Here is a 16,659-nt window from a genome sequence, read left to right as displayed (position 1 = left end):
TACCTTTTCCCACCATCACACAAAAGTGACAGGCAAACTGTGTGCAGCCACAGACACATCAAATCATATTTTGCCATTCAAATCTTAATTTCTGCATAGCTTTGAAATTATTATTTATATCACACAGGCATCAAAAGATGAGCCACCTCTCACAAGGCATAGCTGTATTATTGTCATACTATGGCAAAATACCATCATGGATATTTTTACAATCTCTGGAATACATTCATCAACATGGCAATTTAATCTAAACAGAGATCTTTATTTTGTGGCTGTCCAAACAATATCTTCTATCTCTTTAATCATAAAAATGGGGCCCATGTTTCCAGACTGAGGCATTTTACTTGAAGTATTTCCATACCATCTTTCTGAAAACAAATAACACAGCAACAGTACACTCTGTGACTATTAAAACACTAACATCCTTAACGATGTTCGCAGCCTTGAGTTATTTATACAAATAATAAAGGCAGGAAAGAAATGAAATCAATAAATTCTCAAGCACAACATTCAAATACTCTTCTAAATAGAAACGGAGTGATGCCCAATTGCAACAGTATGAGAAGATGCAACTTCAGAAGCTCCATGATCTACAGCACAAGAATCTCATCTTCTTTTACGGAAATTTCAGAGACGAAACCACTGGATCCTCCTTTGTGAACCCACCAAACTTCCCACGTTTAATCTGGAGGTGCTCAGCCATCCTTTTCCACCTCAAACTGGGCAGCACGGAAACTGGAATTCAGCGTAAGGCAATGTTGGAACTGCAGCAGGGCTTCAGATTGTTTCCCTACTTCCAAGAGCACTTTCCCTTTTCTAAAAAAGGCCTGCAAAGAGCAAGAAACACATTTTAGTGGCTTTCCTGAACTGCCATGTGATTCTGCAGCTGCTGCAGACTGCTCTGCATAATGCCAAAGGCTGCGGGTTTAGTCCTCAGCGTAGACCGCTATGGACAACAGGCAGGCTGCTTCAGTCCTCCCATCACCTGCAGAATCACCGAGTCCGCCAGCCATTTTCCCTATAGCCTACCTCGACATCTGTCCACTGGGCAACAGTGAAATGGCAGTTAGGAACAGGATCATTCCTCCCACCAACTTCCATAATCCCTGGGAAGCAAGAAAACTAAGAGCAGGAACACACCATGATCTCAGTCAAAATACCTGTGAGAGAGAAGTCAAAGCCTCTCTTTCCGACCAGCGATCCTAGATTTATGCTGAGAATGGAGTTAATGCACTTCCCGGTGCAAAAAAAAGGATATTTATCAGAAGTATAGACTCTTCATCCATCTAGCTCAGAACTGTCTACACCAAGGATATGTAATGTCCAATGTGTGTGTCTATATGCATGTGTATAACACACACACACAAGAGAAAAAGAGAGACAGAGAGTTTCACTTCACACCTTTATTTTGGATTATACGTCCAGATACTCAGCATGCCAGTTAGGTATAATATCGGAATAGAACTGGGGAGACCCAGCTTCAAATCTCCCCCAACTTAAAAAGTTCATTGAATGTTTTGGGCTAGTCTTCATCGCTCAGCCTAACCCAGGTTATTAGGTGGATTAGAAAATAAAATGGAAGGGAAATAAAACATATACGCTACCTTTGGTAAAGGAGAGGAAGGATACAAATGAAATAACAATGATATTTCAGTTTCCACATGTATTTATAAAAAATGTATAACAAATTTATGATGGGTGAAAAAAAAATCTGAAAGAAAATCTAAAATGCCCATGTCAAACTATTTAAACTAAACAAGCAATTAAAAATTAGTCACAGTACTAGAAATAAAATAGAGAAAAAGAGCAGACAGCACCTGCCCCGAAAAAAGTCTGTTGAGCAGTGGTTTCAGCAGAACAGCAAGAGTGTAAGCCACTTAAAATCCTTGGAGAATAAAAATGCTGTAGCCATGCCTAAATGACAGCATCAGTGTCAACTAAGTTTGCTTGCAGGGGACAGTTCCAAGAAAGGACATCATTGCTAGAAAAACACTTCCTAAGGTTCATTCTCCTGACACAAAAGTACCTCTGGTAAATCTTCCATGACCGTTCGTAACAATCAAATTGACATTTGAAGTACTCAGTTACTGTCCTAACAGCCAGGAACCACGCTGAGACGAGGAATAGGTCTCTAGTGTTTTATTACTGCTACATTAGACAGAAAATCCTACGAAACTGAAGAAGCGTGGGAAAACCCAGACAGATAAACCCCAGAAGTCAAGGCGGGTCTGATCTGTGTCTCTTTGAATGGCTGCTCAACTCCTCACTACTACGCAGGCATTTTCCCCCCTGGATAGAGGCCCCCTCCTGCTCACCATCAGTGCTCATGACAGTTACCAAGGTGCATCAACTGTTATCAACAATTGCACAGCCAATTGCCCCAAACTCATAGTCAATTAAAACTTTTTTTCAAAAAGGAGACGTAACATCACTATATATCTAAAAGCAAGCATGATATGGCTAATATAATATAAGCTAATATAATATAGCTATAAAGCATTATATAGCTAAAAGTAAATCTTATCTACCATCAACAAAAAGATCTGGAACCAAAGAGATGCCTGATATTCAGTCTCCCTCTGAGCTCAGTCAGATTGTCTTACTTCAGGTAAGAATCACAAGGAATTCCCATGGAATACACTGATTTATATCAATTGGTTAGTTAGTTATTGATAGCTATTTAGGAAAACTTCATGAACATATTCATTAAGCCCCTAGGAGTTGAGTATGACTCAAAGGAAACTTTATTTTCAGTCTCAACAAGTGGCAGCACCTGGCCAACCTACTCTGAGCGCAGAACTTGGGAAGTTAAAAAAAAAAAATACCAAAACACTGTAGAAGAGGTTGAAGGGGTGGAGCATATTTACTAAAGCATTATGAAGTAGCTTCAGTTTATGCAATGATACAACTTCCTCACTTCTTTGACATGAAGTAAATCTATATACTACTAAAAATCTCACATCTGTTTGATACTTTATAACCTTTAACTGAGCAAACCACTGCATTGTAGGGCAACAATTTTTGAACCAAGGTACCTCAAATAGGCTAACTTACAGAATGCATCCAGGACCCATGATTCCCATAGAAATGAAATTTGGCAAATTTTATAAAACATTTTATGACATAATACAAAAACACTTCCTGTTGTCAACTCCTGATGTTTGACTATGCTATACAGTTCAGTATGAATGACATGGGCTATTTTCAAGGCAGATACATCTCTGAATATCTTCCTGAATTTTTGAGAACTTTTCCAATGAAACTATACATTAGAAGCTCTGCCACTGTTAAAGGCATTGAGGAATCTGGTGAGGAAATATCTCTGAAAGGATGACCCAGTGGGTCATAGGTTGTCTAGTAAAGGGCTAAAAGAAAAGAGAGCTATCTGAAAATGCAAATGAAATTGGCCTTCCCCAAAATAAAAATATTCCATGCATATTACCATAAACCTTTTTCCAAAACATTCATACCAAAAAAGTAGCAATCACATAGATTCCATTCTTGCTTTGTCACACTCATAGGTTTAAGTGCTTTTTCAGCAGAGCCTGTAAGAACAGAAGTCTGCCAGAGGCTAAAGTATAATCCTTACAGTATTTCCAAAATTGTGATCAAATACAGATCATTTCCAGAAAAAATCAATGCTTTGATCATTGTAAAAAAAATGGTTGCCAACTACCATATTGGTGCATTTATCTTCAGGGGTGAAAGAAATTATTTGGGAATACACAAATATCAAAAGATGGAAAGGAAGTATTAAGAAGGTAGTGAAGGAGTACACATAGGATGAAGTTTGAACATATGGCCAGCTGGAGAATGTAAGTGCTCCAAAATAGCATTTTCAATTACAAAGTGGTGGAGGACTAGACATCTCTTACTAATAATGATGATGCCAAACAACAAAACATTAATCACAGCACTACAATGCAAGCTCTCCCCTTCCAACATGCATTGTAACATCCCACACATGTACACAAGGAGTCTACTGTACGTTATGATTTTACTTCAGTTGATTAAAAATATGCATAGACCAAACACACAGAAGTTAAAAAATAGATTTACATAGCATCCAATAAAAACTTATTCATGCTTGCATTAATTACACCAGGGGACACAATCAGGTCCTAAAACTTCCGATTGTCTTAGCAATGGCAAAAAATTTGGCTACAATTCTAGAGACTTCCTGATCCTGACCATTTAGTAGGTAGCACACAATCACCACATGAGAGCGGTCTGAATAGTTTGCAATCAAGATGAAAGATGACCTCTGCCCTCCAAAAATGGTAGATAGGACATTCCAGAAGCATCTGCGCTACTATCTCAGCTTCAAAGTCTGAGTAAATACACAAATGCTCTTGGTAAGGAATACTATAATATCTACCCAAGAGTACCATTGTGGGGAGTGCATCCAGACAAACCAAAGTAAAGCCACTCCTGTGAGATGGGACTAATAAATAATACAGGTATTGGGGGACTGTAAAGGGGGACTGTCAGCAGAGATGTAAAGACCTAAAATTCTCTGCTTGAGCTCTCTCCTGGCTTCATTCGAGCCTAGCATGGATACAGATTGAGGGGTGAGCCCACAATAAGCCAGGTTGTCCATTGTTTGTTTCTTCCAAGTAGACTGGTATCTGTTTGTCAGAACTGGTTGGGCTAAAGATTCGCCTCCCCAAATGCATCATGATGTCACAATACAGATTTCATCACTTGCCCCTCGCCATGTACGTGTAGGATGGGCAAGTAACTTTCTGGACAGCTCCTTAGCACTTTCTTTCAGAATGTCATGCTGATTGGATTTGCAATTCCAGTCTCCAATTCTTTCAAATTTATGCAGATCATATCCCAAAGAGTGAACCTACATTTTCCAATTTTTGTGGAGAAATTTACTGTCAGGAAGCATAATTTGGATAAATGTAGGGGAAATTTTTACATGGCAGTCTTGCAAAATTCACTAAGACCTCCCCTGGTTTTCCACTATCAAAGCTCAAACATCCAAGATTTCCCAGAAACTCTCCCGACTGCAAATTCAGCCTGCAAGTGTTCATTGATTGAGACACGCATTTGGTAAATTCCCCTTTGACTACAAGAGAATGTTCAGCTGGAGCTTTGCTGAAGTTTGAGAACCTTCCAGAAGTAATTCAAGTTTTCCTTGTTGTGGGTTTTTAGCAGGAGAGTGGTTTTAATCATCCTATTAGAGCATCTGGTTCAACATTGGCTTGTACAGAACCAGGGAAAGACTATCTTGTATTTAAATAAGCAACTTATAGGAAGGGATATGCTTGCTTTCTATGCTATTATTGCATGTGAGTTCAAATGTAGCATTTTCCAGAAGTGCTATTTCATCTCACCACTTAGAAGTTGGGAAGAACATATGCCTGTTCTGGATCACAACCATAGCTTTACACTTGACTCACTTCACATTCTTCTGGCTTGTGCTCGCACAGAATCTCCAAGTCCTCAAGAGCCCCTTCGTACTGCCGTAAAGCCATGTAAAGTTCTGATCTGCACACCCTTAATGTAAGATCATCTGGAGCTGTGGGAGGAAGCAGAACATTTCACTGTTGTTCCTAAGAAGTTGTGAAAATAAACATTATACAAGTATACACACCAAGGCAGTATAGGATAACTCCAAGAAAGAGACTTATTGACCAGAATCAGCTGTGTTCATTTCCAATACATTTAGCCAGTTTCTATTTCTTTTTAAGTCACTAATTCTACTTTATTGATGAGAAGGATGGCCTGCAACTGTCGTCCATCAGTTAATACGGCAGATCAGACCACCCAAAGGTAGCATAATCTGATACTCTCAAACAACTCTGCTTAAGGAAAAGATCTGGTTTTTCAGTTGGAGAGATACAATGTCCTTGTATCTTTTGAGGAGTGGGGACAAGAGGAGTAGGTGGTAAGAGAGAACTGCCCCCACCCACTGAGTAGATTTCCACAATGAAAATGTCATTCAGTTGCATTTACTGAAGTGATTCGCCTTCAACAACTGCAGAAAGTCCTTACCCAACAGGAGTTTCCACTGCAGAGATGTTGAAAGAATGAGGGACACAGAACAGGAGCCACAACTCAGTCTGCGATGGATCACATTCTCTACTAGCATAAATCAGATAAAAATTGGCCCCCGTGTCTCGCATTAAATTTAGAAACTCTGAACCAAGTCTGCTAAGAGTCAGTCACCAAAAAAACAAAAAAACAAGAAACTGAAACACTCTTGGAGTAATTAGGGAGATTTCCTTCTCAAAGAGTCAGCAACTTGGCCTGCCTCACAGAGCTACTGTCGCTTATTATAAATACCTCAGAAGCAGGACTTGAGAGTAATAAGGCTGTTCCTAATAACTCACATATGTTGCCCTGGATTCTGGAAGTATTATACAGCTATAAAGTCTTAGTCATTAACAGACCTGCTCTCCATGAATGTTTCTAATTTTTTTTTAGGAGAGAAACACCTAAATTTATAGCCATAACCATATTGGATGGCAACTTATCACATATTCAACCTGTAATTTAAAATACATATTTCAAAAAAACATTCTGGAATCTCTCTGCATTTAATTTAATTCTAACTTTATGACTATAGGATTCTAATATTATGGAGAGGGAAACAGTTTAGTACAACTTTACCATATTCCCCCAACCTACCTTTTTTCTCAGCTAAAAAGCCTGTAATGCTGTCACCTTTCCAGATAGGAGTGTGGCTTTGCCCACTTATCATTTTGGTTGCCCCTTTTTTCACAGCTTGGTATCTTTTTTGAGATGTGGTGACCAGAGTATTCCAAGAGATTTTGCCCTACAGATTTATATAATCCAAGCCTGAGCAAAAGTTCATTACAAAGTATCACCAAATAACCATGCCACTTGGACATTCAAGCCACATGGCCAGTTTACAGCAATACGTTTAACTATGTGTTTGACAGCACAGAAGCCATTAGTTTGAATGTTAACATACGCTGCAGACATTTCTGTCATCACCTCATGGTGGCAGCTGCCTCAGAAATGGCCATCCCCTTGTAAGTGGGCACTCTACCTTAGCTACCATTCAAGCTTGAGTAATTTGAGAACACTACATAAGCCTATAAAGACCCTTAAAATGTATGACATACATAAACATCACAGTGGTTTATATTTCTTGGTTAACTCCCTGTGAGTTTAGAATCATAACAAATCTGCCTGATTAGCCTAGCAGCTGTCTGACATCTACCATTTTTACACTAAATGTTGCCTGCAGACATTCTACTTAGCTGGACTGTGAAAAGTCTGGATTGTGGGTATTATTCTCTTCTCTGGAGTTTCCAAGGTCTTCTACTGCTTCAGAAATTACCCCAAGACTCAGGAGCAGATTTGGTGGGTTAAATGAGACCACAGAGGAAAGGACACTTGATGAAGTGGAAGAACTTGATGGGGACACCTTGTTTCAGGGGAACGGACAATATTAGAGAGGAAACAGATTGGAATGAACTTAGCTGTACAGAGGTCCATTAGCCTGATAGTAACACAAGTGTTGAAAGCATCTGGGTTAAAATAAAATAAAAAGCTAATACAAGGGATATCTTGCTAAGACTCTGCTATAGACCACCAAACTAGCCGGAAGAGAGAGATGAAGATGTATTAAAGCAGATAACTGAAGCCTCAGAAAAGCCAAAAGATTCTGAAGTGATTGCAGTGGGAGACTTCAATTACCCAGACATCTGTTGAAAGTCTAAGTCCACCAAAATGTCAAATAAATTATTTAGTTATTTTGATTTTTTTTTTCTTTCAAGGGTTGGATTGGTCATTCAGGGATCTATTACCTTGAATTTTGACCTTATTAACAGGGAGGGCTTGATTGGGAAACATTAATGTGGGAGAACTTTAGGTGCAAGGGGCCACACATTGTTAAGAGTTCTTGATTTTAACAAGAAGCTTGGTAAAAACAGTAAAACACAAACCATGGATTTTATTTATTTTATATTTATTATTCACATTTCTATCACCGCCCATCTCCCCCTAAAATTTTAGAAAGTACAATTTTAATAAACTACAAGAAATAGCAAGGGGGATGACATGGGGACAAAACCTTAAACACAAAGGTGTTGTAGCTGGCTGGGACTTCCTGAAATGGAAATCAAGCTTGACAGAGTCTCAAAAATCAGGGAGAAGGAAACTTAGGAGACATCTAAAGGAGCCAGTGTGGTTGAATAGGCAGCTGGTGAACAAGCTGAGACTAAAGAAAGATGCTTACTGGAAATGGAAGGAAAGGCTAACAGACAAGGCAGTCTACGAAGTTTCAGCTTAGAAGTGTAGGAATGAGGTCAAGAAAGAAAAGGCACAAAATGAACTAAGGTAATAAGAGGCAGAATCTAACAAGAAGTGTTTCTTTAAACATGCCAACTGCAAGAAGGAAAAGGAGATAGTGGGCTACTGCTTATGAGAACTCTTAACAGATGACCATTTTGCCTGTGCCTTTACATCCAGAGGAAATACAGTTGCACTGACTCTGAGTTGCACTGACTATAACAAAGGCAACCGGAGGGATTCAGGTTAGCAAGATGTGATAAAGAGCTTCTAGCTAATGTGAATCTTTAATAAAATATACCCTAGAAAACTGAAGGAACTGACCAAAAAGCTATTGGGACCTCAGTCAATTATCTCTGAGGTATCCTGGAAAACTGCAGAGGTGCCAGAAGCAAAAGCACTCCCCATCCTTCAGGAATGGAAAAAAGGGGGATCCTAGTAATTATTGGTCAGTGAGCCTCATACTAATACCTGGAAAGATATTACAGCAGATAATCAAATAGACCGTTTGTAAGCATCTTGAAGACAATGCCATGATTGTTAAGAGTTAATGTGGCTTTGCCAAGAATAGGTCACGTGAGACAAATCTCCTCTCCTTCTTTGACAACATAACTAATACACAAAGGGAATGCTGTGTTATCATCTACCTCAAAGTCAGCAAAGTTTTTGGCAAGGTTGCACATGACATTTTCACTGAGAAGCTGTTAAAGTATGATTTGGATGGCACTACAGCAAGGTGGATCCAAAACTGGCTAGCTAACCAAACTTTAGGAGTCAGCAATAATGGCTCTGTATTGAAGAGCAGCAAACACTAGCATCCTGCAAGGATCTGTTTTCAGGCCAGTATTATTCAACATTTTTATTAATGACATAGATTACAAGTTCAATGTTCCCATGAGACCTTTGACAAAGTCAAAAGAAAAAAAGTGAAGTGCTATTCAAGTAGTCTTGCTACTCAAGACTAAGCACTATTAAGTTCAATAGAGTTTACTGCCATTAAAGAGTATATACTAGAATGCAACTGGTGACAGAAAAGATCCCAAAGTGTTAAAACTTTGATTTTGTTTTTGGATGGAGATATATTGAACTGACAACTGACCTTCTTTTAACATTGCTTGTGCCGTAATTGTATTGATATCCAAACTTTTTAACTCCTATGTGAACTTCCTAAGCTTACCTTTTATCATTCCTCTGACTGATACTGGAATGTGACATTGATGGATTAGCTCTGTTACTGTACTTGCTAAAACTGAATTTGACATTGATATGCCTTATTAAAAGTAAAATTGCTACTCTTAGATTTAAATAAACTAGTAGCTTTATCAGGAAGAAACAAACTGTGTTAGAAAGTGTTATTGCTTTGTTTACATAAAACAAACATGCCAGGATATTCTGTCTCTGAAAATACAGCATGACAAGGAGTAGAATCTGGCAAGCATCAACAAGAGATTAATAGGAGGATGGGGGAAACTGAGAACAGCACAGGTTTCCACAGACTTTTTTACTTTAGACTGTATGTCATAGGACCAAGAATAAAACATCTTCTCTGCCAGTCATAATGATCCCAAATTGGAAAGTTGCCTGAAGGAACCAGTCCTAAGCAAAGCTGAGTTATGGAGATCCAGTCAGAAGCACCAGAAAGGCAAATACAAGGAAGAACTGGAACCAATTAAATCTGGGGAGCTTTAAGGAACAGAGGGTTTAACATCAAAAAAGTACATTGATTATACCTCCTGGGCAGAGGAAAACTTACCACCTATTTCTAGCCATGTGCCCTGTCCTCTTAACTAGACTATATGGGTCTTTTCTTCATTTATTTTCCAGATATAAACACATTCATCTTTCCAATCCAGGCCACAGAATCACCAGATACGTAGATAGGATCAGCCATCCTGCTCTCATATTTGCATCTAGGTTTTCTTTTTCTATTATTTTGTCTCTTACATTTTTTATGCTTAGCATGCAATGTATAGGAACCAATTTGGTCTAATGGTTAAGGCATCAGGCTAGAAACCAGGAGACCATGAGTTCTAATCCTGCCTTAGGCATGAAGCCTATCTATCTATCTATCTATCTATCTATCTATCTATCTATCTATCTATGTATGTGTACACATGCAATGTTATAGTCAAATTAGTTTAAATAAAAGATACTTAAATGTGTTCTTTGCTTGTGTTTCACTATATGACTACACCAAGATCTTGATGACAGAGAGATGGTTACTGCTTTCTGAATTTATTATTTATTTACTATCCTGCCTTTATTATTTTTATAAATAACTCAGCAGCAAACATACCTAATACTCCTTCCTCTTCCTATTTTCCCAAGATTTGAAGGTGACAATTGAAAATAATCTCATTTGCTAAGCTAGAAATGTCTTTGTGTTCATGGATTCATTGCAATAAAAAAAAAGTGGCTTGACTACTCTTGATGCAATGATAATCAGGTGATCTAAAGGCCTGTCACTTTAGTGGCCAATTACATCTTGCAAAAGCATTGGGGACAATAGGAACACAATGTGAAGTGGGTTATTAAGGAAGCTTGTCAGTAAAAACATCTGTCCTATGAATGTGCTGATAGTACTTTCAGACTTAGCAAAAGGCTTGCTTTTATCAAAGTCAGTGACTTTTTAAGCACCTTCAAAACAGAGCATTTTTTAAAAGTCTAATAAAAATCCTGAAAAGTAATTCCTGTCTACATAACTTTAAAATAGAAAAATGTTCAATATGTTTTAGTGGCAAACACTGAGTTTAGCTGTGCTGCCTTCCTTATTATGTTATAATCACTTAGTTTAAGGAAATCACAGTCCCCAGTACATAAACCAATGCAATCATTTAAAAGAACTATGAAAAAAAATGTAGAGACTAGATGAAAGGACCAATGGAAACTCGGTGTGTTTTTATGGGAATGCAATTACTGCCAAAAAAATAAAGTGATGAAAGCACTTTATCAAATAGCCAGCATTAACCAATAGGGCTGTTCACTATTTAGATTTGATTACCAAAAACTGCTTCAGAGCATGCAGGAGTATGAATGTAGCAGCTAGCTACTATTTTATTTTATTTATTCAACTTACAGTATATACCGCCCAACTCTAAATACAACTCTGTGCAATCAGAGGAAAAGACTTGGCTGCTTTAAAAAATTGCAGACAGGTGCTACATTCGCTCTACCCCACTCTCCAAAGCACCTTTTTTGCATTACTTCTGAAGCACAACCCAGCCCTATTAATTAATTCTGTTCCATTTCTCAAGGAATTATTAGAAACTTACTAGCAGTAGGTATGTGTCTACCTAGCAAAAAGATCATAGTTGTTGGGAAACCTACCTCTTTTTCCCTATCTTGGAACACATAATGGCTGTTAAGATGCAACAGGTTATGAGGCATCTTAGCTGACTAGGATTTAGAAACTTTATCATCATCACCTTAAACAAGAAGTTGGCAGATAAGGCAAAGAGTTTAAATAACAGAATTCCACTGATGGCTAGCATCCAAAAACTTTATCTTACATTTTGTAATCATTTTCTATGTTCTGAATTAAAGGGTTAGCAGAGGCCCACATGGAAGTTAATTCAAAATCAGCAGGACTTACTCAAGATTAAAATTTGTAGATAATAATTTTTTTATAAATGGCAACAGTTAAAATCTGGTTTTGGAACATGTTAGCACCCCAAGCCACAGTATCTCAGAATTTGGGTAATACAATGTTCTAAACACTTCTTAAATTCCAAAAATACATAGTGAGAAGAAGATATTTACTGGAAATACTTTTTGTGACAGGTCTATTTTGGTTTTCAGAAAAACTTTTCTTTCATGGAACAGTTAGTGAAAAAAAAAATCATTAGCTGAGATTTTAAAAACTTTGCCAAATACAAGATTGATTTGATAGCACATTTTCATCTCAGCTCTTTGGTGTTTAGAAAGAAAACTATAAATGGTAAGGAGCTAAAATGCAAAAACATTGTTAATACTGCACAGGCTATCAGCTCCTTGACAGTCCATGCTGTAAGTCTACCTGGGCTAAATTTTGCAATTCAAGGGGCACTAGATTTGAGTTCTATCCCTATAAATTGGAAGAATCCTCCAACTGAAGAAGGAAAAATTCAGCAGGGGGAGATACTGGAAAATATTCCAGCATAAACTCACTTGTTGACTGAAACACCTGTACTGACTCATTGCAAAATCAGAGCTAGCATTTTATAACAGGCTGTTGGTGAGCTATAAATGAGAGCGGTGTGTCAGCTTTCCACACAGATAGGAAAGTCTGAATCAGTAAAACAAGCCTGGTTCTCAATTACTCACTCCTAAATGTTTAAGTGGCATCAGCTTTACCAGTTCCAACAATGATTTTAATGTAACTTTTAAGGTTATTAAAGATGAAATGAGATGGAGAATTTTTCCCTAGATAATGACGGATGATCATCTTCTTTTCTTCCCCCAAGACACAATGTGTTCAATGAAAGTGTGTCAAGATATTTGGTACAGCTATCATCATGGCATCACCACAGTAGGAAAGCAGCATCTGTTGAATGTTTACCTCTTCAGGAAGTGGTAAAGAAACAAGGACTCCATGAAACTTTAAATTACAGCATTCCAGAATGATAAAGGGAACCTTCTTAAGGATGAAAATGGTGCTCTGAAGGAATACTCTCACCTTAAAATTTGAGGTAGGATTAAGATCCCCATATAATTTGGGAAAGGTCACAACTGCTCATAGTAATGTACTTCAAAAATACTTTCAAAACCACAAATTATGCAACTGATACTGAAATATTATAAAGATCTGTTCTGTTTTACTTTTGCCCTCCATGAACAGCTATAGATTGTCCCATGGCCTCCAAGCAGGCCAGCAAGTTACATAACTCAATTTTTAAAGGATCCTAAGGAATAACCCCAGAAACAACCTGTCATATTGCCATATACACTTTGGGTTTATATTTAATTTTCTGATGTGATCGTTGCCATTAGCAGCATCTTGTTTTATCTCTGTAGACAAAATCTGCAACAGAAGCAAACTTTAAAAAGTAAGCCACCCCCCCCCCTTTTTTTTTTACTGGACAGAAGCAAATCACAAGATCTTTCAGCAAGACACAAATGGGACATACTGTACACCCAACATGCATGTCTCATCCATGACCGTAAAAAGGGCTGCCAAGAATTGTCCCTCGCCTGCTTACACAATGCAGCCCGCGAGCTGGTGACATGTTGCATAACCAGGGAGCGCCTGGCGGTCAATCCCGCGCATATCACCCAGCCTCCCTTCCCTTCGCCCCATCTTTCAACCCCGCAACAATTTCTAACAAGCATCTCTGGAAAGCACGCAAACCTTACCCAAGGCGATCCCCTTCTGAAGCGTCCTCAGCGCTCCCTGGAAATTCCTGTTGCCCACCAGCTCCTGCAAGTCCCTTTTCAACCGGGCCACCTTGGCGTCCGAATCCAAGCCCCTTTCCAACAAGTTCCCGAGCAGGACGTTCGAGCTCACCGTCCGCGAGCCCAAGAGAGCGAGTTTCCCCCCGCAGAGGCAGCACTTCGAAGGCAAGGCTTCGCCCAGGCACCCCCTGCAGAAGGTATGGCCGCACGAGACGGTCACTGGGTCCCAGAGAACCAAGCGGCAGGAGGGACAGAGGAAAAGCTCCATACTTCGGCTCCGCCAGAAGCGGAGGGGGCGGGAACCGCGGGCTAAACGGAGTCAGTAGGGCATCGCGCAATTGGCGGCGGCTTCCTAAGAAGAGCAACAACGAACGGCGGCCGAAAGGGCCAGAGGGACACTTTGGCAAAGCCTGAACTTCATCCCTTTCTTTGCTGTCCGCAAAAAGGCACAAACTTCCCTTGCAGTTCCCGGTGCACCCTGGAGTAACTCTTCGCCTTGGCTCAGAGCAACCCAGCCCCAGAAAGATAACTTCTAACTTCGCGTGCGGCAACCAGGCTTGCTTTTCATAGCAGTGAGCACTAAATCAACATTCCATCTTTTAAGACTCCGGTCCCCGCGCTGCCTAAGTTGCTAAGCGCGCTCCGACCACCGCTCGCTCCGTTGCCTCCGATCCTTAATTGTTTAACTCAGTGACAGTCTCGCGCCACTCAATCAATGAGCAGTCGGTGGAGGGGATCGCTCCGGAGGGTGGGTCCTTTCATTTCGCCCGGGTCGATCTCTCAGCCTGGCAGGAGGCGGCATCCTTTTTCTAGTTAGCGAAAAGGAGGCGTGGCGAAGGGGAAAAGTGTCGCGGCGTGGGACGAATAGGTAAAGAAGGAGGGGCACCAAGCCAGTAACTTTTCCGCCTCGACGCAAGAGTATCGTCTCATTCACGCCGGATCTCTCTTCAACTACCGGTTTTCTCTGGTGACCTTCTATATAGGCAAAACACACACGCGTAGATTACCAAACCAAACCAAAAAAATAAAAACAGCCGGAATATTACATAAAATCTGGAGCAGCCCCATGTGATGGCGTCGGGGAGCCGGCCGATTGGCTGCCAGCTTCGGCCGTCCCCCACTGCAAAACAGACGTAGCGAAATGCGTTTCATAACCTCCGAGAGGGATGAAAGTTGGGAGTCGCGAACCGCACAGCCAAAGCAACGGTGTGTGTGTCTTACCTCCAGCTGTGTTCCGCCTTGACGTCACAAAGAAATTGCTTTCCCAAAGGAAGAAGTGTAAGCGAGAGCGTTCCGCTCCCCGCTGCGTTGTTCTGAAATTATGGCATCTCGTGACTCTTCGTCTGACATTGCCTTGTTCATATTATTATTCATTCCTTTGATGGAACGGTGCAAGCCAAGCAGTTTATCTGAGTGTAAAACAGAATGTGTCCGATATGTAACGGAGGTGCATAAGAGCACAGCCCCGTGCGAATGTGTTCACTTGTGGCGGGGATGTTACCCTCAGGTAGTGCCCAGGCATAAACGCTATTGCAATTGTGAAGGCATTCATTAGGCACCCGGTTCCATTCGGTCAGTTTGGTGAAGCAGTTTGTTTCTAGTGTAATTTACAGAGCACTGTGCTCTGAAACAACAATCCTGCATACAGTACACTTAGGGGAATTTCGGGCAGGGCCAGTGGCATGCAGTAAACTTGACATCCACCCCTCAACAGACACACAGACATGTGCTAAAGGACATTGTTTTCCTAAGAAACAAGTTCTCGGCTTGAGGTAAACAATCCCTTGTTCCAATAATGGATTATAGTTTAGGCCAGTGTTCATCAACCTCAACAAGTTTAGGATGTGTGGACTTCAATTCCCAGAATTCCCCCAGCCAGCATGTTGGGGAGTTGAAGTCCACACATCTTAAAGTTGCTGAGGTTGAGAAACACTGGTTTATGCCATGAGTTGGTGGAAGTAAATCCTGGCCACTGAGTTGGGGAAGCCACTACAGATGAATTTGGGGTGTCTTGAAAAGTTAATGTTATTTATTATTGTTGGCTCTTTACTTCAGGGATGCACCCAATAAACCAGACCTTAATGTGGTTTAATGTGCCATCTGAATGTGGTCATGGTGATTTGTAATATTTGGGGCCGCCATTTAGAAGCTAGATTACTGGTCATCCTTCCCAAAGCTGCTGGGAAGGATGTTGGACCATATCTCCCAATTTTTTCTAAAGTTGTCCTAACTCATCTAGAAATTTATGGAGATTGGCACAGAATAAATCACTCCTACAACAACTTTAGAGTCATGATTAAACATATCACAAGAGAAAGGAATATTTGGTAGGGTATAGAAATAGACGCGGTGGTGCTGTGGGTTAAACCGCTGAGCTGCTGAGCTTGCCGATCGGAAGGTTGGCGGTTCGAATCCGCGTGACGGGGTGAGCTCCCGTTGCTAGTCCCAGCTCCTGCCAATCTAGCAGTTCGAAAACATGCAAATGTGAATAGATTAATAGGTACTGCTTCGGCGGGCAAGTAACAGCGTTCCGTGTAGTCATGCCAGCCACATGACCACGGAAGTGTCTACGGACAAACGCCGGCTCTTCGGCTTTGAAACGGAGATGAGCACCGCCCCCTAGAGTCGGACACGACTGGACTTAATGTCAAGGGAAACCATCGAAATCCAACAAAAGTATATCATAAAAGCAGGTGTGGGGGCAGAATATTGAAGGAACCCAGCAGGTGGATTTGGGGAAATGGATCATATTCTGTAGATTGGCCCCCTTTTTAAACAGCTCCTTTTCATAAAGAGATTTTTCTGCAATAAGGAATATCAACCTATCATTCATATTCTTTTGTTTGGCTAAAAACATGGACAAAATGGCTGGCAAGTGTTGGTCAACTTTCACAATATCATTATAGCCAGTGATAATTGCCAAAATATTAGGAAATTAAAAATCATAGGTTAGTTACATACTATCACACCTATGTATGTAGAAGCAACCACAGCACATCTTAGATTATGAAATCT

At 40.2% G+C, this 16,659-nt stretch overlaps 1 protein-coding gene across 1 annotated transcript in view; it reads right to left on the bottom strand.

Annotated features, from left to right (window-relative positions):
* LOC134489465 (LON peptidase N-terminal domain and RING finger protein 1-like) overlaps positions 1–14,538 on the bottom strand; it is a 36,427-nt gene extending 21,889 nt beyond the window's left edge. Inside the window, 3 exon segments of the mRNA XM_063292157.1 lie at positions 696–827; positions 5,412–5,530; positions 13,606–14,538. Of these exon segments, the coding sequence (XP_063148227.1) occupies positions 696–827; positions 5,412–5,530; positions 13,606–13,912 (558 nt within the window). The 5' untranslated portion in view covers positions 13,913–14,538.
* Between the last annotated feature and the right edge of the window lie 2,121 nt (positions 14,539–16,659).

This window comes from Candoia aspera, chromosome 2 (genome assembly GCF_035149785.1).
Source record: "Candoia aspera isolate rCanAsp1 chromosome 2, rCanAsp1.hap2, whole genome shotgun sequence".
Lineage (NCBI taxonomy): Eukaryota > Metazoa > Chordata > Lepidosauria > Squamata > Boidae > Candoia > Candoia aspera.
The sequence above is the reverse complement of the archived record's forward strand: the minus strand, read 5'-3'. Positions and strand labels throughout refer to the sequence as shown.